General features: G+C 34.6%; 1 protein-coding gene across 3 annotated transcripts in view; it reads right to left on the bottom strand.

Annotated features, from left to right (window-relative positions):
• Window positions 1-24449, bottom strand: part of ESR1 (estrogen receptor 1) — a 171271-nt gene that overhangs the window by 45109 nt on the left and 101713 nt on the right. For all 3 annotated transcript variants that reach the window (XM_048076896.2, XM_013178332.3, XM_066994201.1), the window contains exons 4-5: window positions 23061-23177; window positions 9189-9524 (exon numbers count right to left, since the gene is read on the bottom strand). In XM_048076896.2, the coding sequence (XP_047932853.1) occupies window positions 9189-9524; window positions 23061-23177 (453 nt within the window). The remainder of the gene's footprint in view (window positions 1-9188; window positions 9525-23060; window positions 23178-24449) is intronic.

Genomic DNA, 24449 nt, shown 5'->3' with positions numbered 1-24449 from the left:
GTCACATAATGCACCATTGTAGCAATACAAACAGGGCAAGAGTCTATCCGGAAAAAGTCCACAATAAATCCTTCCTAATTATTTCTGTGTATCTTAAAAAACCCTACATATCTAATGTGAGGCTTTAGTGAATGGCTCACTTGAACAGAAAACTAATACAGATAATATTCAAATAACCTCTAAGTTGGAATTACAGCTGATTGTGCTCAGATATGTAGCACTGGAAAGAAACTAAAAGAATTATGCTGAAGTTATTAAACATCAAGTAAAAAGGGCCAATTTATGTGAATTATGTGAACAGGGAACAATGGGTATGTGCGCATGCACATACATATTGCATCAGTGCTTTCAAAACAATTGCATATTCTTTTTGTAAATTATTTTAAGAAATAAATAAATCAGGAAGGATCATTACTTACTGTTTACTTAGAGTGGAAATTAATGAGCATTTCCTGGAAAGCTCCAGGGTTCAGCATAGCTGAAACCTGTAAGACAGCTATGTTCATCCAAGAGTGTAAATTATTTATCAACTAAGGGAAAATACCAGAAAATGTTTTTATAAAGGGTTCATTTCTTTTAGAAATAAAATAGTACAGTCTAAGTATTTCTTTCATTAAATTTTAGATTAAAATATCAAGATTATTAATATAGATCCTCATTTCTGTCTCTTTTTTTTTCCCAAACCCATAGAATTTCATATTCAAATGTTTATTATCAAACAAACACAAGTTATTGAATGTTCAATGAACTCCATTATGTAAGTAGTTTTTGTTAAAAGAATGTTAGTTCCTTCTTAACTGTTCGGTATTATTTCTAATCTGTCACTATAAGACAAAAAGCTAAAGATTACTTATATATACATTGTTCCTTGTAATTCAAATACTTCTCAGTCTGGAAATTTCTGAGCAGATTCAGCCTTGTAATAGTACTTTGGGTCTTGGTTTTAAAACTACTGTGCACAAAAAGAACCTTACATATGTGGATAGTTCCATAATCTTATGAAATGTGTTTGGATATGTACAAACTTGCAGAAACAGAGATTTACAAGATAATTTCATATTCCGATTTAAATTTATATTTTAGCAAATATTAATTTCAGGGACATTTAGATAAACATGTATTTGAGGTTCATGGTTCTAAAGAATGCCATTATAAAAAAAAAAAAAAACACTTAGAATAGAATATATTTATTATGCTGAGATAAAAAATGGATGATATTGGAAGCTTTTGTTAATTGTTTTCAGACTATTCACTTCCAAATACAAAGGAGGGAACTAAGACATCTCTGGGAGGACAAACATTATAGCACGTAAAGATGAACTGGGCTGTCACAAAATGTCACAAATTCACTTCCAAAAACAAAGAAGGGAACTAAGACATCTCTGGGAGGACAAACATTATAGCACACACTCTGTGACAACATTTATTGATTTGTCACAAAAATGTAATGAAAAATGTTGTTAGCTAATTTCCTTATTTCTAAACATCAGAAACATATTGGGGGGGAGGTGGGTGAAAAGAGAGAGAACTTTTAGCGCATTTTACATATTCACCTCCATCTTAACAAAAACACATTTATTTAGAAGGGCAATAGACATTTTCTGTTCCTTTGCACAAAGAACAATAATTATAGCTATGCAACACAAGTAAAAGACAATTTCTGTCATTCTTTGTCAGTTTAGAAACTTGTATCTTATTACAGCTTTACTAAATATGAGGCACCTAGAAGGCTGGATAACATGCTTAATTTAATAGCTCTTTGCAGTCACCTTTCAAAGTAACTACCCCTGTGAATGAGAAGACAATATAGCACTTTCCAGGAATTACTCTATTACTGGACTTTTTTGCAACATAAGAAAAAATAACTGACATTTATCATAAATTTGAAAAAAGTATCACCTCACATATGAAATAGAGCTCTTAACTGCAGCCAAAGAACTTTGCTAAAAAGAAATACAAGCAAATGATGCATAATGGAATCAACTTATGACTTAATGTTCAGAATCTCATTCATCTGGACAAAGAAATAAAATCTGGAAAGCTGCAGAATTAATTTTATGACTTTATAAGAAAATCTAGTGAGAATTTAAAATATTATGAAATGTTGCAAGCTATGCATTAGAAAACCCTCAAAGGTATACTTCTGAGATTATTCAAAGACTCCATTTATTTTCTGATTAGGATCATCACCAAATAAAATTTACTAATATTCCTAATATGTAAACCAACAAGCAGGTAGATGTTATGAGAAGAAAAAGTTGTGAAGAGACTGATTTAAGTCTAAGCAAGGTCCTTGTGCTTAATGAAACTGAGGAAACTGGGGAATCAGTCACTACCTGGTCAAAGAAGAATGGTGATTTGCCTGTAATCATGGAAGAGTAGCTTCCTCAGCAATTCAGTGTTTCTATCTCTACAACATTTTTATCTCTGCAATATGTACTTTATAGTCATCCTTATGGCAAGTGGCAGATGCTGATGGGTTTGTAGGACACTGGCTGTGTCTCAGATACAGAAAGGAAGCAAATAGTAATTCCTTTTATTTATGTGCATATAAATACTTCACTAGAGCACGGGTTTTTACTGATCCCCATGTACCAATGCCTGTGATCTTGTTATCTGCCTCAATTCATCCTCCTCTGCATTTCTTTGGCTTCTTGTCTACAGCAAAACTGCCCATACCCAAGCTCTTCCTGTATCCACACACAGTTCTCTTTCCCTGCCTTTATTTCAAAAGCTTCTCACCAGCCACCCAGATGAGTCCTGGCTTGCTCCTCAGCAGTGCCCAGGTCCAGGCTAGGTTGTGAGGGAGACAGTGCTCACAGCCTTCCACTCAGCAAACCCAAGGAGAAACATCAGCAAGTTTTAAAATTTAAAAGTCCTTTCAGAAATTCAGTCTAAACATAACTTCATGTGAAATATTTTGGCAAAAGAAAATGTAATAGAAAATACACACACTTAATGTTATTAACAGGCAACTATTCTTTCTCATAAAAGCCTTAACCCAGATGCAGAAACCTTGAGGATGAAAAGTTGAGCTAGGGCATTGTTTTCTAAATACTTTTCCCCTCTTCACCTTGTTTCCCCTGTCTGAAAATTTACGCAATTGAATCACCCCCAGTTTGAACATATTCTTGTACTCCACGCCGACACAAAACTCCTGGGGGAAGACTGGAGCATGAAGCTCAAAGACAATGGCTTGGAAGAGGAAAAGGGACAGGGACAGGGGCACAACTTCAAAGAACCCCTGAACAAACTACTGTCCTTCAGCAAGAGCCCTAGGAATAAGTAAGAAGTCCAGGACTGAGTTGCTGAATTTAATACAGATTCCCAGTATCTTCTTCCTCTGATCCTGCTGAATTTGGTATTTTTTCTCCCTGTTGGAGCCTTTTTGATGCTGGTCAGCCTGCTAACTCTAGCTTTGATGCAATTATTTTCCCCTCTACACTCCTACGCTCCTAGAGTTTGAAAACACTGCATTTGGATACCTCTTACATTTCCAGTATCAGAGCTGTTATTCAAACCCTGGTCCTTTTCCTCCTGCTATTACTGTCTTCTAGTTTATTGTATCAGCTATTGAAAGCACTGCCTGTTTATAGTTTTTGACCCCACACATACCTGCAGCCAAAGTCTAAGTACCTTTCTGAATACTTCTGTTGAACTGTTCCTTCTCTGCTTTGGCTTTTCCCCACCTGACACAAGCTCTCAGTGCATGTAGCTCTCCCCCACTTCTCCCTGTTCTTTAGAATCCTTTAGAATCAGTGTCTTCTCCTCAAGATCTCACCAGCAAACCGTTGCACTACATGGTCTGGTCCTTTTCTCTACTTTAAATTTCTCTACAGGAGGAAATACACCTCCCTGCATTTCAAAAGCACTAAAAGACAATTCTATAAATAGTCACAGTAAAAGCCACCTGCGAGAGCAGCTTTGTCTCATCTTCACCCAGAAGATGACCAAGGAGGAGAGAAAGGGGGGAGGCTGTTGTTTTTTACACAGTATAGACATGAAAGACTAAAGACTAAAGAGTAAGAAAACACAGTGATGGAAAGCTTTTATATGATATCCAATAGTTTTAACCTTACTCTGTTGCCTCACATAATCATGCTATTGCATGATACCTCTCAATCTGCTGTTTGAATTCAAATGATAACTGACTACCTTATTCCATTGTAAGGACTGATTCTTATCTCTTGCATTCATGGCAATGAATTGAAACTTCACAGAAATTAAATTAGCAAAAAGCATCCATAAAGTCAAATCCAGGTGCTTGCTAGCATTCCTCTTTCACTTACAGATCTGTTGGCTTCCTTTATTTTCAGGGGATTAGTTAGACTATCACTTTTACAGATTAAAGTAACTGGTAAGCAGAGGATTTTTTTTTCTAATAACATTGTTGCAAAACTCCGCAGCAAACCCACTAGTCAAAGGAGAGAAGCTATTTTGCAGCTATTTTGGAAGGTTTGTTAAAAAAAAAAAAAAAAAAAAAAAAAAAACTGTTACAGCAGCTGCAAGTCTTGTCTTTTTTTAAGCTAATTGTAAATTACTGCCATAAGGACAACTGCACATGAAAACTCTGCAAACTGCCCCATGCCTAAAGACATCTAGAGCTACTAAGATACACCATTCCTGTACAAGGTTGCTTTCTTTCCACTACATGTTCGCTTTTTTTTTTTTTTTCCAAGGTTTGGTGTCACTGAATTGCAATGTAAAATTGTGGCTATTGTTGGCCTCTTTACATACTGTTCCTAACTTAACAATCAAAGCAGTTTAGAAGGTCAAATAGGAAAACAATATCTTTAGAAAATAGCAACTTCTGTGACTTTGAAATAATAATAAAAAAAAAAAAAATCAGTGCCAAAATGTTTATCTCCTCGGTTCATGAAGCCATAAAATAAGTACAACACCGTGAATCATCTCAAAACTTCAAAGCTTGTGTGCCCAGTGTACCATTTTAGGGCTATTAAGTTGTACAGCTACTGTACTTGTGGTAAATAGTTATACAAGATTGTAGCAGCAGTGCCAAAGATTCCACCCTTACAACAAACTCTCCTTAAAGCTGCACACTACCATGAGCTCACTGCGTGAGTTTGTTATGTCACTTACCATCTCAAGATCCTCTCCACAAAAAAAAATGTTGACCATTACATTGGCAATACCAGCTTCCTTTAGAGAATACAGAACTTTAGATATAGATATTATGATATAAACAGTAAGTGAATAATAAAGCACAGTGAGTTAATTCCCTTGACGTATCAGCATTTCTGTAGAAAAGCAAATAAATGGTTTTGCTCATTGTATAAAAGACCATGAACAAAATTCACTAAACTAAAAAAAATAAAATATATATTATTTGAGATTGAAGGTGGTAGTATATCCCCAAGATGTTATGTAGGCCAAGGAGAAAATAGAAAGACATGTTTTTCAGGAATACATGATTCAGAAATGAGCGAGATGGCTACTCATCTCCTCTAATACCTGTTAACATGTGATTTTCAGTGATTTGTCCCAATTAAATGGTAAAAAGCTCAGTTTACACGTGTACAAAAATTCTAGCCCACCACAATCTGTTTGCACCCGCATTGAGTGCAGCTGCTTGCTATCCCAGCTGGCTAGGGTAATCAAGGCATCACTACTGTCTTAAAGAGGCCATCTGGGAGGATTTAAGCCAAAATACCCATTAGGCCATGTAAAGAACAGGTCCTGTGGGGCATCCTGAATTTTTTGTGTATGTCATAGGACACTGTACAAGTTTTTTGCACATGTCATCTGGCAAAACCATTTGTATCAGTGGCCAAGGTTTCAAAGGAAAATTAAAACAAGCTTTTATGGACTTGGCATATTATGAAATGCACTGTCATGGGAGAGCTTTGTTATGAGCTCAGTTAACAATCATGTTATACTTAAATACTGAAAACTGTTCTTTAAGCTTATGCACAACAAGCTGCCACAAGTTGTCTTTTCCATAGCAATTTGTCAATATCATCAAGACTGAAGAGTGAATTTATGCAAATTTGTTAATACTAAGTCAGAACTTTGAACTAATGTTGAACAACTTAAAACAAAAATTTGGATCAGTTGTCACCTTTACAATCAGGGCACATCTGCAAAGCTACTCACTTCAATTTGGAGACTGTCCTCAGCATGGCTTTACAATATGTCTCTGTCCATGTTGTACTAGGCAGCTGATTACAATGTTTTCATTATTTCTTTTTGTAGAATAAAGTTATTTCTAACAAGTCCATCTTCTAATTAGCTGTTTCTTCGTCCATGACCACCTATTTACATCATCAGAAAGATTGGCTTACCAAAACAAGGACTTTACCAGTTGCCTTGACACACTTGCCTTTAACACCTACATGGCAATATAAATTCCAAACACAATCCTGAAAGTCCTTTTGAAGCTGCATCTTCACAGAATTTCTGTTCTTTTAATATCATTTTCTTCTATCCTCAGCAAATATGCTCTCAACCCAGCAACTCACATCAGCTTTGCTCCTTCCTTTCCATCTGCTAAGAGTCTGCATTTAACTAAATGAACTTGTGCAGTGCTTCCAAGGCTTGAGAGAAGTGCATAGGAGAGGTTGCTTCCTGTAACTGCTTTTGGTACAGGTTAAAAGCACATTCGCTCTTTAGAAAAATGTTTTTACCCTGGGTTCTGAATCTCGAAACTGTAGTAAATTAGTTGAGAAAATAACTGAGTTGAATCCCACAATGCTGTTGTACAAAGTAAATAAAAGAAAAAGCAGTTGCTCAGTTTCTCTGTTTATGAATAATGAATATGAAAAAAAAAAACTATAATTAATCAGTATTGTGTAATTCCTAGTAATAAAACAGTATTCAAATGTAACATACTGTAGAGGTGAAAAAACAGCTTGTGTTGTCAGATACATTTCTCTTAAAGTACAGCTATTGCTAGTACATTACAGAAGGAAACTTCAGCAAACAATCCAAGCAAGAGTCCTATCTTTGAAAGATGATTATTACTTCTATAATTTAAGAACTAAGAACACTCAGACTTTTCTAGAACCAAAAACACCCCCCATCCTCCCGCCTGAAAAAAAAAAAAATCCTTTCAGAACTACGTAGAGAAGCAAATTTTAGAGACAGATAAACTATTGGGTCTTAATTCTTTTAAATCCACTTGCTAAAATACATTAATTTATGCTTTTGGACATGTATATAGTTGTGCAAATCAGGATACCAAGAACCAAAGAGGTGTCAAGCAAAGACATACGTTCAGAATACCCAAACTATTTATATTCTGTGTTAAAACTTTCAGTTGGTAAGATTATTCATAAAGTCTCTAATTGATACAACTATGACTGGGAAGGGAAGGGATTTTTTTTTTAAACCAAAGTTCATCTGTTTTATAAAATATTCACCTGTTAGAGTGCTTATTCATGTATATACACAGAGACATTTGTCTTAGTTTAATTAGTTTAAATGTAAAATACATTGGACATACATAAATAATTGATAACCTTATACATTTGGTTTTCCAAATCAGAAGTTTGCTTAAGAAACAAAGGATATATTTGGCAAAGCAAGCTGGATTTTGATCTTTCATGGATGTAATCATCTTGGAACAAGAAGTTTCATGGAGATTTCTGAATAAAAAATAGATTTGAGTTCCCTAACACTGTTGCTATATACCAAAACACATTTTGATTATTTACATTAACTATCTAAATCAAATGCCAAAGAAAACAAATGTTTCCAGTTGGAAAACTTACTGAGTTTAGAATGTGGAGTATTCATATTGGGTATAAAGTAACATTTTTTTATCAGTAGAAAAAATCAGTAGAAATATCGTTTGAATTCAGCTGTTTTGATAGTGTATCACTTTAACATTACGATCATATGTTCATCTTCCAAAAGCATTTTCGAAAGGCATGATCCAAAGCACACCAGATTAACAGAAGAATGCATCCTTGGCTTGAACAGACTGTGGATCAGGCTTTAGCCACTGAAAGAATAAAATTCTCAGGTGATTTCCTATGAGATATGATGAGAAATTGAATACTTGGAGGTTCTCATTGGTCATAGCTGGAGCCCACAAAGTGACATGTGAAAAGTGCTAAAAAGGGAACCCATAAGGACTGGAAAAGACTCAGCTTTTATGGGTTATTGATTTACCAGGAAGAGTCTTGCCAAGTTTAAATGAAGAAAAACAGAAAAATGGCATAACCCAAGTAATGCTGTTGAGGTAACGTACTCTGTAATAGTGAGTGAAAATGGTGGAAGTGTTCTCCAACATCCTTTCATAAGACAGCTACATGATGTTAATGAAATAAACAGCTCCAGTAAAAACTTTAAGAAATCTGAATCCCAATGAATTTAAAGTATAAATTATTGTGTATGCTGGTATTTTACAAAGTAAAATTACAGGATCTGTAATAAATTTTTAATAAGCTTTTAAATGTTAATTTAGTGAAAAGAAACCTTGTAGACTGACACTTTTAAAGATGACGAACCTTAATTATGAAACTGCACTCTCATTTCACTGATATTAATCAATTAAACCACATGAAAAAATGTATAACATAACCTCAACCAAAATGGTATCTCAATTCTTAAATTCCCTCATAGAAATGAGGGGTTAAAGGTAAGCAAGTGTGATGCAACAAAATGTTAAAAATAACAACATCCACTTCCAGTGGGAAAAAATATTCAGAAAAAAATTGCTATTCTGTATCTCTTTTCAGACCCAAAACTTACGGAAGAGTTCTAATTTATGTTTGAAATGGTAAACTGACAATTAAATTAATAATACTGAAACTTATGGGATTGGTAGAAATGTTGAGATATATTACAAAAATCTGAGTAAACTCAATCTCAAAAGGGAACTAAATAATTAATGTATTTAGATCAAACAGATTAGATTCAGCTTTTATTAATCTATTTTAGCTTGAATTTTTGTTTGTTTTTTAATCTGAAAACAGTATTTATATTCCCCAAACTATACAATATTCAATAATGCAGAGAAAATATCTTTTCCTTCACTTACAGTCAGTTAAAGTCACTTACATTGCCCTGTAGTTTTCTATCAACCAATATAACACGCAATTTGTGATTTTTTTTTTAATTATTTATACTTGTGAACAATTAGTGTGAAATTAGGAATTTAAAACTGTATCTGTAATCATGTCATGTTTAGCCTTTTATGCTCCACTGGGGCTCTCTTTCCTTACCTGGAACTCTCTTTGCCCAGTTGATCATATGCACTAATTCTCTGTCTGCAAGGTTGGTCAACAGGGTCATCATAGATGCTTCGTTGAATGGTCTATTTGGGTCATATTCAGAATAAACTATGGGTGGCTCAGCTTCCAGCAAGGCACTGACCATCTGTTCTGCTGTCAAGGACAAAGCTGGACTGTTCTTCTTGTTATGTTTAATCACTAGTGGACTTGTCCAAAGGGTGGGAGCTCGCAGCTCTGTAGAAGAAGCCTCCCCGTTCCTGGAATCCTGTTCCTCTCTTTGCCGTTTCTGTTTCATCATTCGCCCGCCTCTGCGGTCTTTCCGGATTCCTAGAGACACACAAGAATATAATGAACTCATTTCCTTAAACACAGGCATTACATAAATATGGCCTCAGCCAGTCAGAATCTGTTGTTGATAGACCCATGGAGCATTAATGCCTGGTTTATTTTGTCAAGGCTTCTTCCTACACATGGAATCTTACATGAGTAGTTGGAGAGAAAAAATATTTCAAAAAGTATAGTGTCAGGAATAGTGACAAAAGGAAGTCAGTACCTGGAAATAAACATCTTTTTTTAAGCACAAACTTCAAGGTCATGTCCCAACCTCTAGCATGCAACTCTTCAATGATTGATCAATGTAACTTCATCATCTGAGTGGACTAGATGGATCACAGAAGTAGCTCTCAAAAACTATCCAAGAAGGTTTTGCTCAAGTTCACCAGTTTTAACTAAACATTATTACTGACGAGTGTATGATCTTCCTAGTTACATAAGAACTATCCAGAAAAGTTCCCAGCATAAGATGGGCTTATACAGCAATAAAGATTGCCATATAAGCAGATAAACAAAAGCAAGAAAAGGGAAGATAATTGCAACCTCTAATCTAATGCGGGAGATCTACTGTCAAAAGTCTGTTACAACTGGAAGAGAAACTATCTTTGTCATTACAGTACATTTCTGCAATGTGTTTAGCACTGAATGACCCTGAACCTTTGGAAATTATGAAGTCAGCCATACTAATTAGAACAATGTAAGACCTTACAGTATAACAAAATCTCCCTTTGTGGAAAAGTTACAAGCAAAATATAATGATAAAGCCCACATGGACTCCAACAATAAAGAGAAGATTAAGGCTGCTTCTGAGTGGAGGAGGCACAGGCATTCTGAGGCTGAGTTAAAAACTTAAATCAGTTATCGAATGGGGATGGGGGATGAGTAAATAAAAAGGAAGGCACACGAGGAATTGAGCTGTGAAGAGAAGCCTATGAAGGATCTAGCTCGCTTGCAACCATACTGAGGATCTCATTGCTGCTGGGTCGGCAGAGTCTGCCAGACCATTTGCGTGGGCAGCCCATGCATGAACCACACCACACAGTATCCACAGTTCATTAGTCCTAACTGAAGCAGATCACTAGAAAACAAAGTGTTTTCTACTACTACAAGTGTAGAAGCTAGGCCAACCCTTCTTTCTCTCCCTCACTTTTTTGTAAAGAGATGAAGAAGCTGACCCCCCCAAGTTAGATGCCTGCTATTTACAGTATGTACCCCTAGCAACACCCAAATCCCATTTCTGAAACTGAGAAAAAAGGAGGAAATAATCTGCAGTGTGGTCTTCTTCCATTAGGAAATAAGAGCCTCAGCTACTGAGCCCCTCCAAATGCCCGTCAAAATGGCAAGAGGACTAGTCAGAGCCTTGTAGGTAGCAGTTCCCTTACTTCCATTTCCAATGCTGTGTGGGCACAGGGGTTATTCTGGAGTTCCCATGCAATATGGTCCCATGAAAAGTTGCACCATTCCCAGTTTGATAATCAAAGGAATAAAGATCTATACAGAAGAAGGAGACAAACTATTCAAGAAGCAGAGGAAGGAGAACAATTAAAAAAAAAAAAAAAAGAAAAAAAACTTTGAGAACTTCTGCCAGTTGAAAGAAATGAATACAGGTCTTTCTAATGGATGGGAGAGAGGAAAACACAGTCTTTGCTCAGCTTTTTTCATACCACAGAAATATAAGCCTTCAGGTTCCCAGTTTTTGTTATTAGCACCTTCATCCCAAACCCAATATTTATTTGTATAAATGTTCAGATAAATAGCTTTTGGATCCTGTCAGCAGGTGTCCTTTCCCAGTTTCAAAGCAACAGAGTATATCTTTAGATCAATGTGCCTATTTCTTTGAATATGGTGATATTTTCACTGAATTAGTACTTGAAGATTAATACCTATAAGTCTAATTCTTTCAAAATCTAGCAGGCCTCCTGATTCTAGTCTCTCAATCTTTCCATATACAGCAAGTTCAATAAATCTTTCATCAAACTTACTACTGCACCTCTCTACATTTTCCCATTAGTTAACCAAGTTGTAAGCCAAAAGTTTGAAGTGCATCGCTGCTCCCATTTTTCATTCAGTAATACCAATTTTTTCTTACCTCTGGACTATTTCTGTTTAGAAGATGAGGGGGAGATCCTTGCTATCAAGAAAAAATGCTAGACTTATTTTGGCAAAATATCTTCCTAGAGTTATTCTATTTGATAGCTTACTTCATTAGACTACTCAATAGTATGCATGCTCTTCCATAGCAGATATTTTTGTTGTATGCTTTATATCAGTGTAATGTTGTTGAATAGAAATTACCTTCTGAAACATGCAGACATAATCATGCGAACAAAACCACATGGTTCGTATACACTAAAGCATTTGCTAGCTTTCCCACATCCCAAATTCTACAGCTGCACATGCAGTAATTTCCTTTTGAAGAGTTAGTAGTATCCTTGGGGCCTCCACTGTTCAACATACTCATAAATAGATGGACTCAGTACTGACATAATTCAGAAACAAGATCTTAGGGTTACAATAATACTATAAAAACATCAGATAAGCTAGTTTAGAAAGTAAATAGAATGTTGGAAGTTACCAGGAGAGGAAGGGAGGACAAAGCATATTCATAAATCACAGATTACGTTAACTCATGAGACACACTACAACGAACACTATATGCAGTTCTGTTCTTCTCATTTAAATACATATATATGTAAGATATAAAAAGGGATAAGTGAAAGACATGTAAGATTATCTGAAATGTGGAATATGTTTGGTGCAAGAAAGAGCTGAATTGATTAGGTCTGCCTGGCTTGCATGTAAGATACAAACCGACAAAATCCAGAGTAGCAAGATGATTAAGATATGAAGCCAGTGGAAGGTTCAGACCAGCTGATGAGGTTCTTCTTCACACCATGCAGAAACAAAGCTGAACTTGTGAATACATTAGATATTGGTATGACAGTGAAAGATATAGGTCAAATTTGTTGGAAAAAAGAAACCATCAAGGATTAATACATGCAAGTAGAGTACCTTTGGCTTGAGTCTCTATGCCATAGATTACTGGAAGGTAGGCAAGAATTTTTTTTTGTTTTGCTTTAAACGTATTCCAGCCGTGTCTTATTGTGTAAAACAAGGATATGATGATAATTTGACATAACAGAGGGCAGGTAGCAAATGTAAGCACGCTTAGTTGCTTAAAAATCAACTAGATTATAACTGAGAGCAGTAGTTTTATTTTTAATTCATCTGCACTGGCTTCTCTTCACCCTGAAAAACATGGTACATTGAGTGAAGCTGAACACAACCTGAATTTTGAAGAAATGCCCTGCACAAATCCATTTTTATGTTTTTATTTCATGAATAATAATAACAATAGTAAATCTAGGAAGCCTACATTAAATCTTGTAGAGAACAGATCCGAAAAAATAAGAAAGGGACAGTACACATTCCTTCTGCATCCTGTCAGAAACTTTTATGATGATGGATATAAAGGTCTTTGAATCTGTATTAGCATCACACTACTAAGAGATTTATAGAAATTACTACTAAATTTTCACCTATCCCCTGGATGGTTACACAACATAGTGATTATATTATTCATTTTCTTGGATGAAATAGGAGTGAACTTCTCTCTGAAAAATGTAAGTGCTTCCAAATCTCCTTCAGCTTAATCAAATTTTATCTCTTAAAAAAAAAAAAAAAAAAAAGATAATAGTAATGCACAGTCACTAATTCAAAAAAAAAAAAAGACCAATTCTATTGAGCTAGTTTCATTGCCAAAAGTGACATGATCTGTAAGTTTGTTCTTTTTTAATATATGAATGCATTAATTTTGATTCCACAGTTCAGCCAATAAAGGAACTTGAATTGCCAGATGTTAAGAAAAACGATGTTCTACCAAAAATGGAAGTTCTGTGTACCTTACAAAAGCTCTCAAACAATTTCCACTTCATTGTAAAGCTAAAACAGGCAAGATTTTCAAAGACAGTAAAGCCTCGTATCTAAATTCAGCCATGGAGACAAGCTGCAAAACTGTTGAGCAATTGCATACTCCTGGAATTCGGTAGAACCTGATTAGCAATAAAATTGCGTTGGGATTGTAGAATCAAACTTTAATCAGATGAAGCACTTCTGTAGCGTTTGCAAACAGGTGATTAAAATAGAACAAAAGATAAATTCTAGATTATTTTAAAAATATCCTAAATCACCAATGCATTGGACAAGCACTGAATCTCAGCCATCCAACAGTGGCTCTCAGCATGCATGCCATCACACAAGTTTGGCTGCAAACTTGTATAGACATCCCTGCAGTTGCAGCACATGCACATCTTAAAAAATAAATGCTAAAGGTTTTGAGAAAGCATAAGCCACTAGAAGGGGAAAGCTACCTTACCATTGGAAACGGGTGCCAGAGGGTAACAGAAAATCTGCATGCTCTTACTAAAGGCAAAGTGTACATTCTTACTCTGTGCTAATTTGTACTTGTGTCCACAAGCTAAAAAAAAAATTGGGGACAGTCTTTACATTCCTACATATTGCAAATGATCTGCAGAATCGTTTACTTATATTATGATACACACTTAACAGTAGTAACAAAAATAAAGCCTCAAAATTTTATTGAAGGCAAAGGATAGTAGTAAGACCACACCACAAGGTAGTTGAATATAAGTCACACAGATAATTTCTGTACTTTCTAACATTTCTATAACATTTCTAACACTTTCTAACATGCAACTTTGCAAAGAATCCAGACAGGAACAAAGTTTCTTTTTTTTTTTTTTTTTTTTCTGATGAGTGATAGGGATGTCACAGCTGCAGTATTTTTCCTCAAAATATCTTATTCAGTAAACCTGGGTTTGTTTAGTTCTGTTTATCTTGAACTCACAACAACATAAAACTAAAATAGTTTAAAGTCACCACCTTTCATTAGTTCATTATCATTGTCTAGACTAGGACATAAAAATATATTCAAAAGCAACTGAAGCAATTTATTTTCTTAACTCTCCCTCAATAAATGTGCAAAAGTACAGCATATGCTGCTCAACCATAAGTGACAGCAGATTTGACTCCAGAATTCCAGGTCCATACAGTGGGATGAGACAGTATTTTGTCCTAGAAACTGCTATATAAAGTCTACTGGAGATAGGAGCTTCTATTTAACCTTTTATAAACAAATAATTTTATCTATTAAAATCAAAGTAAAGACTTAAAATCGTACAGCCAGCAAGCAAGAAAATTAAAAGTAACACCTCATGTTGGTATGCATAAGTATCTTGTGTATTATTTGATAAACATTTCAATTTAAAACTTTAGGCACACAAAAAGCTTTCTGTTTTTAGCATGTGTTACCCCTGAAGCATACAAACAGAATATTTGTAGACAAAATCTTGGCTTCCACATTGTGATTCAGTGACAGTAGAAGGGCTTTGTAACAAAATAACAGAAGTTGCTTTTAATATTCGTAACTGATGCAGTAGTTTTCTACTTTTGCAAGGAAAATTTATGTTCCTTCCAATTGTATTTCAGATTATTCTCTACTTTTGTCAGTGGCCAGATGCTGATAGGTTTAGAGGAGAAATTCAGGGACGTAACAAGTCAATGAACTCTTAAGTCCTGTGCCTCTTTTTTCTGAAAGTACAACCAGAGAATCAGCACACTGTTGAACTCTCAGTCAGAATGTCAAAAATCAAAGACAAAAATAAAATAATCTCTATCACAATATCTGGCTTTTTTATCTTCTAACTGCTTAGAAACCACATAAATGATATGGAAAATGTTTCTTTTCAGCTCACTGTCTTTCCACTACTCACAGTGCTTTGGCATCCTACAGTTCCAAAGCTCAGCTCAACCACGTAGTGATAATGGCATCAGTAACTGCCCCAGCCATGGGCAGTAGAATGCAAGTACTGCATAAAACTCATTAGCACATAACTTGGAACTGTACCACTAATAGTACACGTGCCTTACTCTGGGAATCCTTGCAATAGTCAATGTTCTGCAAATTAACCTCCACTTTTTACTTGACAGACATTCAGATTACTTTTCAAGTATTTAAAGTAGTGGAAACACAGTAGATTTGGAAACTTGACAAGTCAAAATATAAAGGCAGGGTAAGTGCCAGAAGTGGAGAACCAGAGCTCTGTTTCTAGGCAACAAGCATATAAGCAATAGCTTCTCATTCATATCAGTGCTGTTTCATGTCTTACTGGAGCTAGCTTTCAAAACAAATAACTTTTAACACACAGAATACGCTCCTACTTAAAAACTGCCTTCTCAGAAATGAGTTTTTATCTTTGAAGTTTTTCCTGCTTTTTATTTATAATTAAGCCATGTATTGCTTATAAAAGTTTGTTTAATATTTACAGACAGTCTTTGACTGTAATAATTCAAGTCAAATGGAAGAAATAAAAGTATTACAACTAGATCATCACCCTGGAGCTGGGCCTAATCATTGAATATTATATTCTTCCAAAGCAACAGCTTTTTGCCAGTCTATATCAGTAGGTGAATATAGTCCTGAGAATTGGCTTAGACAGGCTCTTAAATCTCCATTTTTCCAACAATGGACAGAACAGAATCTGATATACCTCAATATTTGTTATGCCTCTCTCTGCCACAACAATTTACTGATACTGATTTTCAAAGTCCCCCACCAATTCAAGACATTCAAGATATATTCAAGAAATTCAAGATACTTCCTTGTTTGGGTACCTCACCCAGTATTGGACCTGGATACAGTTCCCCTTTTTTGCAATTAAATTATGTTGGACAATGGTCATATCAGATGGTTGTACAGCACCTAATGCATAAACTAAACTAAACTAATAAAATAATAAAATAAAATAAAATAAAATAAAATAAAATAAAATAAAATAAAATAAAATAAAAATAAAATAAAATAAAATAAAATAAAATAAAATAAAATAAAATAAAATAAAATAAAATAAAATAAAATAAAATAAAATAAAGACTACCGGACTGGAGTAGTGGCTGGTTAGCAGCCTACCAAATCAAGCCTGGGAGTTTAGGTGATGTAATCAAAAATAAAAATCCAGGGAATTTTTCATTTTTTTTTAATGGCTCTTATCTCTTTCCTAACTAGGACTTCTCACTCTATAATCAGTGCTACCTCTATTAAAAGAGAAAGAGATGCAGCAGTAAGAGGTGCCGGGCACAGGGCTTACATACAGAAATCATGGGTCTACCCCACGTTCTGCTCCACTAGTTTGCTTGGTGATTGTCACATTAAACATCGCACAGTCCTAGTATTCACATCAACTACTGTTAGCAAACAGACAAATGTAATTTGGGGTCTCTAGTGACTTTTCATAACTCACAGTTCGAGAACCAGTAAACTACTAACTACAGATAAAGGTCCAAGACATGCTTCCTCCTGATATGTATTTTGACATTCATTCTTTCTTCATAGCACATGTTTTAAAGAGTGCCACAGGATTTGTACAAGAGGAGCAACAGAAATTCAATTAATCCATCATTCAATTGAATCACTTTCAGTGCTGACCCTCCTGCACAAATCATACTAAATTTGGGCTGGAGTAATTATGGCAACAGCCCCATTTCTACATAATCCTTACAGTGAAGGCATAAACATTCTTGGGTTCACAATGAAACCTTTAAAATAACCAGATATTAACCATGATTTGGAAAAGCCAAGTCATTTTAGGAGTATGAGGCCATTAGTACATCTCTCAAAGAGAGAAATTGTAACTGCTACGCTTTAGAAATTAGATCTAATTTCTGATCTTTTCTGATCTTTTCAGTTACAACACCAGGAGCTACCTTCAGTATGGGCAAGCGGGAGACAGAGCTGGAGGCACAGCAGGAATCTTAAACTTCATTTTAAAACTATCAAAAATTTAAACAGGGACAATCTTTCTGCTGTATCTGTCATGAAGTAATATCACAACTAAAAAATAAATTTCTAATTAGGATCTTTAAAGAATGTAAATGGCCAAAAAGAGAATGTAAACAAATAGGTAGATATAATTGGCTTTACAATCTCAAAGAAATAGTATTCAATAGTAAAACATCAACAATTCTTCAGTAGTAAAATATTATTACATGACTAGCTAGAGCATATAAAGAAGCATAAAACAGGTTGTCAGGTAGGGCAAAATCTCTGTCCTTCGAGATTTTCACAACCTGACTGGAAAAGTCTTAAGCAGGCTGATCTGAATTCAGTGTTGAACCTTTGACCAGGTGGCCTGACAAGAGGCCTCCTGATGTTCCTTCCACCCTGGACTGTTCTGTGAAGTAGAAAGAGAAAAAATATATTTGCAAAAACAATAATGTTTTCTTTTTCTTATTTTGGGGGCAGAGCAATGCAATATTATATTTCAATGGCAACAATCCACTTTGCATTTGTACAGTGGGGAAAAGGAAACATTTCACTAAAAAGCCAGATTTCCACTCCATCTTCTTTTCCAAGAGCCTGCTCTAAACTCACAAAACTTTGCTTCAAATGCTGCTTAAGTATATGCTTTCAGCCCATCAATTCAGCCCAAGGTCCTACAGTTACATACTTTTCCTCGTACATTTATCAGGCCCCACCTACACAGTTATTTGGCTGAGTACAGAACAGTATGTCCAATAAATATCATAAAGGTTCTCCTCAGACAAACCAAAATAGTTTCATATTGTTAAGCCATTTGCCCTCATTCACTAATTTCTATTTTTGATATAATATTTCATTAAAAGATAATTACATGGAAAAACAGAAAGTCTGGAGCCATTCCAGTGGTTGCGTCAGACATAGATTTACCTGTGGTTCTGAGAATGATTTTAATAACTCTCTAACCTTTTCTTTTTTTCTTTTCCTTCTATTTATTTTGTTTCTAACCTTTTCTTTTTTTTCTTTTTTTTAATTTATTTATTTTGTTTTTTGTTTGTTTGTTTGTTTTTTAACATGTAAAAAGATAGCACTCATCAAGGAAGTATAGCTCTCTCCATTTAAAAACAAAAAATCAGTAATGTTCTCTGAGGTAATGGAAAATTTGCCAAGTGCTTTTTATTTCCCTGTAAAATGTTGTCTTAAACTTAAGCAACATTGTCACACTGAACTAGACTGAATTCTCATATGGTTACAGTTGGGTACCTGGTTCAACAGAACGTAAGAGGAAACCTGAAAAGAGGAATGTTTTTTCCTCCCTGTTTCTAGTAGTTAATGAACGTTTCTATAGGCACCTGACTTGTGGTTATAGCACACTGCTACATCAAACAGACTTTTATTCCCTGGGCTGTACTGCAGTAATCTTTGAAGTCTTCTCAGATAATCTCTTTGGGCAGCACTGGAGGATGTAGGTTTCAAATACACTGTGATTTCATAGTCCAGAGAAATGACACTTCTGAACAGAGAATCTTCTCTAGACAATATGAAATTCAGGCTGTTCCAAAACAATAAATACCCGTAATCGTATTCATGATCACTATTTGGATATAGTAAATGAGCTCTCAGTCCTTGATCACCATATTTAATATGTCTTGAGGTTGGGAAGCCATCAGCATATACCAGCTGACAGAATCATGTACTTCTCAGAGTCATTAAAAATACCTTACCAGGTAAATAATTGATTCTTCAGAAAGGATGTAGCATTTAACATTATAATGAATATTTTCATAGCCACATCAGCACCCTGTTCTGATCCCATAGGCACTTGATATTAAACCTGCATCAACACAGATGAAAGAAGAGGAAGAATGTAGCATTCTAATAACTAGAAATTCACATCTATTTATCACACTATAACATACTTAAGTGATAGGTAATAATTAAAGTCAGGTGAATAAGACCCTTTGGAGCCAAGCCATTAAAAAGTCATTAAAACAATGAAGTAATGGAGAACTAAGTCTATATTGGAGCAGAGATCACCTGGACCATATATACAGTTGGAGCTTCTGCAACAGCTGTGAAAACTGCTGTAGTTGCAGTTGGAGGACTGCAACTGCTGTAAATACTCCTTTTGGAGTCTGGGGGTATGTTGCAGGACCCCACACAGTGTGAAATATTAAGTTACGATACAATCATCCAAAGCAGAACAAAATCAGTCTTCATAAATGTATCAAAGGATCATATAAAAAAGCAAAGCTACTTTTCTCTGTTACCCAACCAAAAGAAAGAGGCACATGACAAAAAGCTTATTCCATGTGACTGCTATGTCCTCATATACAAACATAAGGCTGCACAGTCTAAATATTAACATATGATTTTAAGGTCTTTTTGGCTTATTCAGAAAAAGAGTATTTGGACAAAATATAACAGCTATAAACTCTGCCTCACTATAAACTTTGCCTCATATGCTATGTCACCAGAGAATCTATCAGTCTAATTGTCTCAAAGCAATGCAATAATGGATGCAGAAGGAACCACTTGCAAATATAAGAGGAGAGAAAGAAAATAGCTCTTCAGTATTGGAAGATATTTTTGAAAGACCAAAGAAAAGCTGGGTGAAAAGAATGACTAAATTTCCACACAACCTCATAAGTAAATGTTCCTACAGTAGAGCTCAAGACCCACTTAAAGCCTGCATTCTTCTGAATGAAGCCCTAAAAACACATTTCAACTGTGTCCACTCTATTAAAAATAATGTTAGATGAATTTTTTAATATTGCATTCAGTTAGATGACTTTCCAGGATTTAAACCTCAGAAACCAGAGCTTATAATTTATGTTTCAAATTAACCAGGAACAATTAATCAGGAACTCATCTAGCTTCTCCTGTTGGTACTGTAACTCAATAATATCAGCTATTGTTCAGAAGTTAAATGACGGATGAAGTCACAACCTAGCAATGTTGGCAATATATTCAAAAAAAAAAAAAAAAAAAAAGGAATTCGGTGAAGAAAGAAAACAGATTATATTCAGAGAAAAGAGAGATTATAGAATTGTTCAAAAGGTCCTTCTAAAAGGTATATCATCCTAAGCATGTAACAATTATGGAGGTAAATATAAAAGTAAAATCTGACACAAAAGAATTTTTCTTTTCAAATGCATGATAGAACTAATCCTTTCAACAAGACAAATTCTTTTGTATGAACAAAACAAGATTATTTCAATTTAAAAAATATTACAAGACAACTATGAATTATTAAAGGAAAATATGGAACTTGAGTTAACCACAGCACTGTGTGATTCAAAAGTGATGAAGAGAAGCATTGTAAGAGACCTATTACAACAGAAAAGCTTAAGACATCTCCTCAAGGAAAAAAAAACAAAACAAAAAATGGAAAAACAAAAATCAAAGTTAACCAGATGGAATACCAAGAACATGCACTTAACCTTTATCTTCATCTGAGAGACAATATGACAATTATCAAGCAGTATCTGGAGAAAAACACATATTCTTAGACTCTCATCTATGAACCAGTAACGAACTTCAGTGCATTATTAGTGGTCCTGTAGGAGCAGGCACAATTTATACATCTGCTCTCCTTGTTTGTAATACGTAAGTTTAGATTAAAAAAAAAAAAAACACTACAATATCAACTATTGTAAAATTGTCAGTGACTATAGAAATCTTGCATTATTGTAAAAGGAAAGAAAGAAGTCCACAGGAATTTACAAAAGTGTGGGCCACTGTACAAAACATAAACTTCAGAACACTTATATCAGAAAGAAAAAATAGCAGTCTGTTTTTTAGGGGGTGGGGGTCTTTTTTAATCTACAGAATGTTAGCTATGTTAGCTGAGAATTCTGAGCAATTTTAATGCAATTGAAAACATGTATGTACAGAACAGTCAAAAACAAAACATATCTTATAGAACAGATATCAAAAACATCAATCTGGATCATTAGTTAAATAAATAAGGAAAAATGGATGGAAAGGTGCCCAATTAAAGATGTAACAGCATCATAAAACATAATGATATATCTTAACATACATAATTATGTATCTGGCATATGTACAAGGGTCAGAGCTTAAGGCTGCGTGGCAAATTTATGTATGACATTTTCTTATATTTGCTTGTCTTGCCTGAAGCCTTTACTTCTTCAGACCATTGCTGTTATACTAATTATATAGATATGACTTTTAAGAATATCCACCAGAATATTAAGGTAGAAACAAAAAAACTCTGGATCCACAAACTCAATTTTATGAAAAATAAATGTCTACAGTCTTAAGCATTAGAACTGAAAAGAGCCTTGATGCCTTCCAGCTGTTCGCATCACTAAACTGAGAGTAACAAAATCAGTCTCAGCTCTTGAATTGAGAAAAACGCATATTCAACGTCAAAGCACAACGACACCTTTAATCTTTTCCTTCTGCTCTTTCTCCCGGAATTCCCAAACCTGGCCTACCCTGACTGCACAGACTGGACTTATAAACAACCATTTGTTGAGTGAAGGATAAACATAATGAGGTACACTTCGCTCTTGCCCCCAACACAGTTGATTTTTCTTGGAATAAGTAAACGTTAGTGTGCCACAAAAGGGAGAACCAATATACAATTTCACAATTATCCCCTTCCTACCATGAGACATGGGTTCTAATGTTTTAGTATTTTGCTAAATTTTCATGTAAAAATAGATTTGGATAAAGCTAATGAATACTCTTCATTAATTAAAAAAAATCTGGAATTTTTAGTAGTCTATTATAAGGTTTTCTTCTGCTTTAGAGAAAATATTTCTCATATGAAACCCTATGATTTCCTATTCTTCTTAAATATTGATGTAAGGGGCTTGACTTTTTCAAAAGCATTAAAAATTGGTAACTTCTGTCTGCTTTCGACAAATATGCAGTACTGTAAAACAGAGGAGAAAGCCAGGTATCATGATCAATTCAAAACTGTTACAGAAAGAACTCTTCCATGTAAGAACACACTGTGGCAATTATTCAGTATTGTCAAATATTTCTAATTTTACCTCCAAAAGTTTAACACTATATAATTTTATAAAATAATTCACTGGTGTACCACTTCAGCCTAAGCATTCAGTGTCTAATTCTTCTTCTCTGATATCATTAGTACATAAGTATCTTTCAAGAAAGCAGCACCTATCTCAGTTTGTAAAAAATAAGTGAACCTTTCAGTTTTGTTGAAATTAATTTACATCTACAATATATGTACAGTACTGGAATAAATGAATTTACTTTCCCTTCCAGAACTAAATGAATAAGTATCAAATAACTCACAAGTTTATTTTAACAAATATGGACTGATCTGAGATTATTAGTGTTTTTCACAGTGAACAGCAAAATGTCATAAAATCTTGGGTTAAGTGTCATTCATCACAATCTGGTGTCTACCACAATAGACAAAATAAAAATAATCATGCATCAAAAATACTAACAGAAGAAGCACAGGTCCACCAAAGTCCATGTTCCTATAAGTTTTGATGCAAAATTTAGCTAAGAATAATAACATAAGATTTGGGATGTTTTTACTTTTTATTTAATTGCTCTTTGATTTAATAAACTTCAGATCAAAGAAAGTAGTTGCTCCCTGCTTTAGGAACCATATCATCTGTCCAATGAATTAAAAAACAGGAAGGCAGACACCAATGCTGAGGATTTGTTGGTTGCTGTGTACATACCACCTTTCATCATTCCCACTTCATAGCATTTTCTTAGTCGGCAGGCTTGGCAACTCTTTCTTCTGTTCTTGTCAATGGTGCACTGGTTAGTAGCAGGACACATGTAGTCATTGTGCCCTGTAAAAACAGAGGGAAAGTAATGACACTGTTACACACAGTCTCAAATCACAGACATTACAAACCTGCCTATAATACTTTATCTTATTTTTCATTGAGTATTTAGTACAGCATCTAACATCTCAGTTATCATAATCTATCCCAATAGATCTTAGTGAAGCTAACACATTCACAATATATTTATTCACAAGTTCTTTACAAGTACTATTAGAAACACATAAAAATACCTATAGAATAATTTTTAAAAATGAACAATCACAAAAGGTGATAGATAATTATAAACAAGTCACTTGACTTCCTTCTTCGTAGCCTAAGAAACACAACGCCATCTGGTTCATCTGCCTGTTTTCATGCTTAAGCAATATACTGCACAAAATGATCATAGGTTTATAGAATGAAAAAGGCTTATCCAATGAACTTTTTTAGATATCTACGAAAATTTAGGGCAATTTAGAAGTTAAAAAAATAAAATAAAATAAAATAAAATAAAATAAAATAAAATAAAATAAAATAAAATAAAATAAAATAAAATAAAATAGAAGCAACACCTTTTAATTTACTTGCATATCAGGGAAAATCAGTCTCTAATTCACTTCTTATTCACTTCTGTCATTATAAATTCTTAAATTACCATGTGGTGCAACTAAGTTTGGTACCAGTACCTTTTCCTTCAGAGATCCACTTCCTCATTTATTAGGCTCTGAACCTCAGTTCTTGCTACAAACATTTTCAGCATACCATAATTTGTTACTGCCAACAAACCTCTATTCTAATTTTCCCTTAAAAAGAAGTATCAAATATGTACTCAAGCCTTCTATTAAATTATTTTCCAAGTATAGATGAAGTTTAGCAAGGATAAAAAGACTATCCAAAATGATCTTATTGGTGCTTGGTATTCATCTAAACACAACTAAGGTACAGCACACAACGAAACAATTTTACTGCAGAACTGTTTGTTCTTTCTTTCAGATCCAGGGATCAGCTTGAGGTAGAGTAGGTTGGAGGTTTGACAGAGGCCTTGGTCTCATCAAATCATCTATCCTTGACTACAAATTAGAAAATGGAGTAAAAACGAGTATCAGATTACTCCAGGAACATCTGCTCTTTAGTGCTACAAAACTGGGATCCAATCAAAATAAGCAGCCAAACTGTAAACTAGTTAACATGGTGACAGCTGACTACATACTCTCTCAAACAGACAGAATTATTATTTGTTAACTCTACTTTACAGAATGGTATATGACTGGAAAAAGCTGAGTCTTCCAGGACTGA

The sequence above is a fragment of the Anser cygnoides genome, chromosome 3, assembly GCF_040182565.1.
Source record: "Anser cygnoides isolate HZ-2024a breed goose chromosome 3, Taihu_goose_T2T_genome, whole genome shotgun sequence".
Classification (NCBI taxonomy): Eukaryota; Metazoa; Chordata; class Aves; order Anseriformes; family Anatidae; genus Anser; species Anser cygnoides.
Note: the sequence above shows the minus strand (reverse complement) of the source record. Positions and strands in the feature narration are given on the sequence as shown.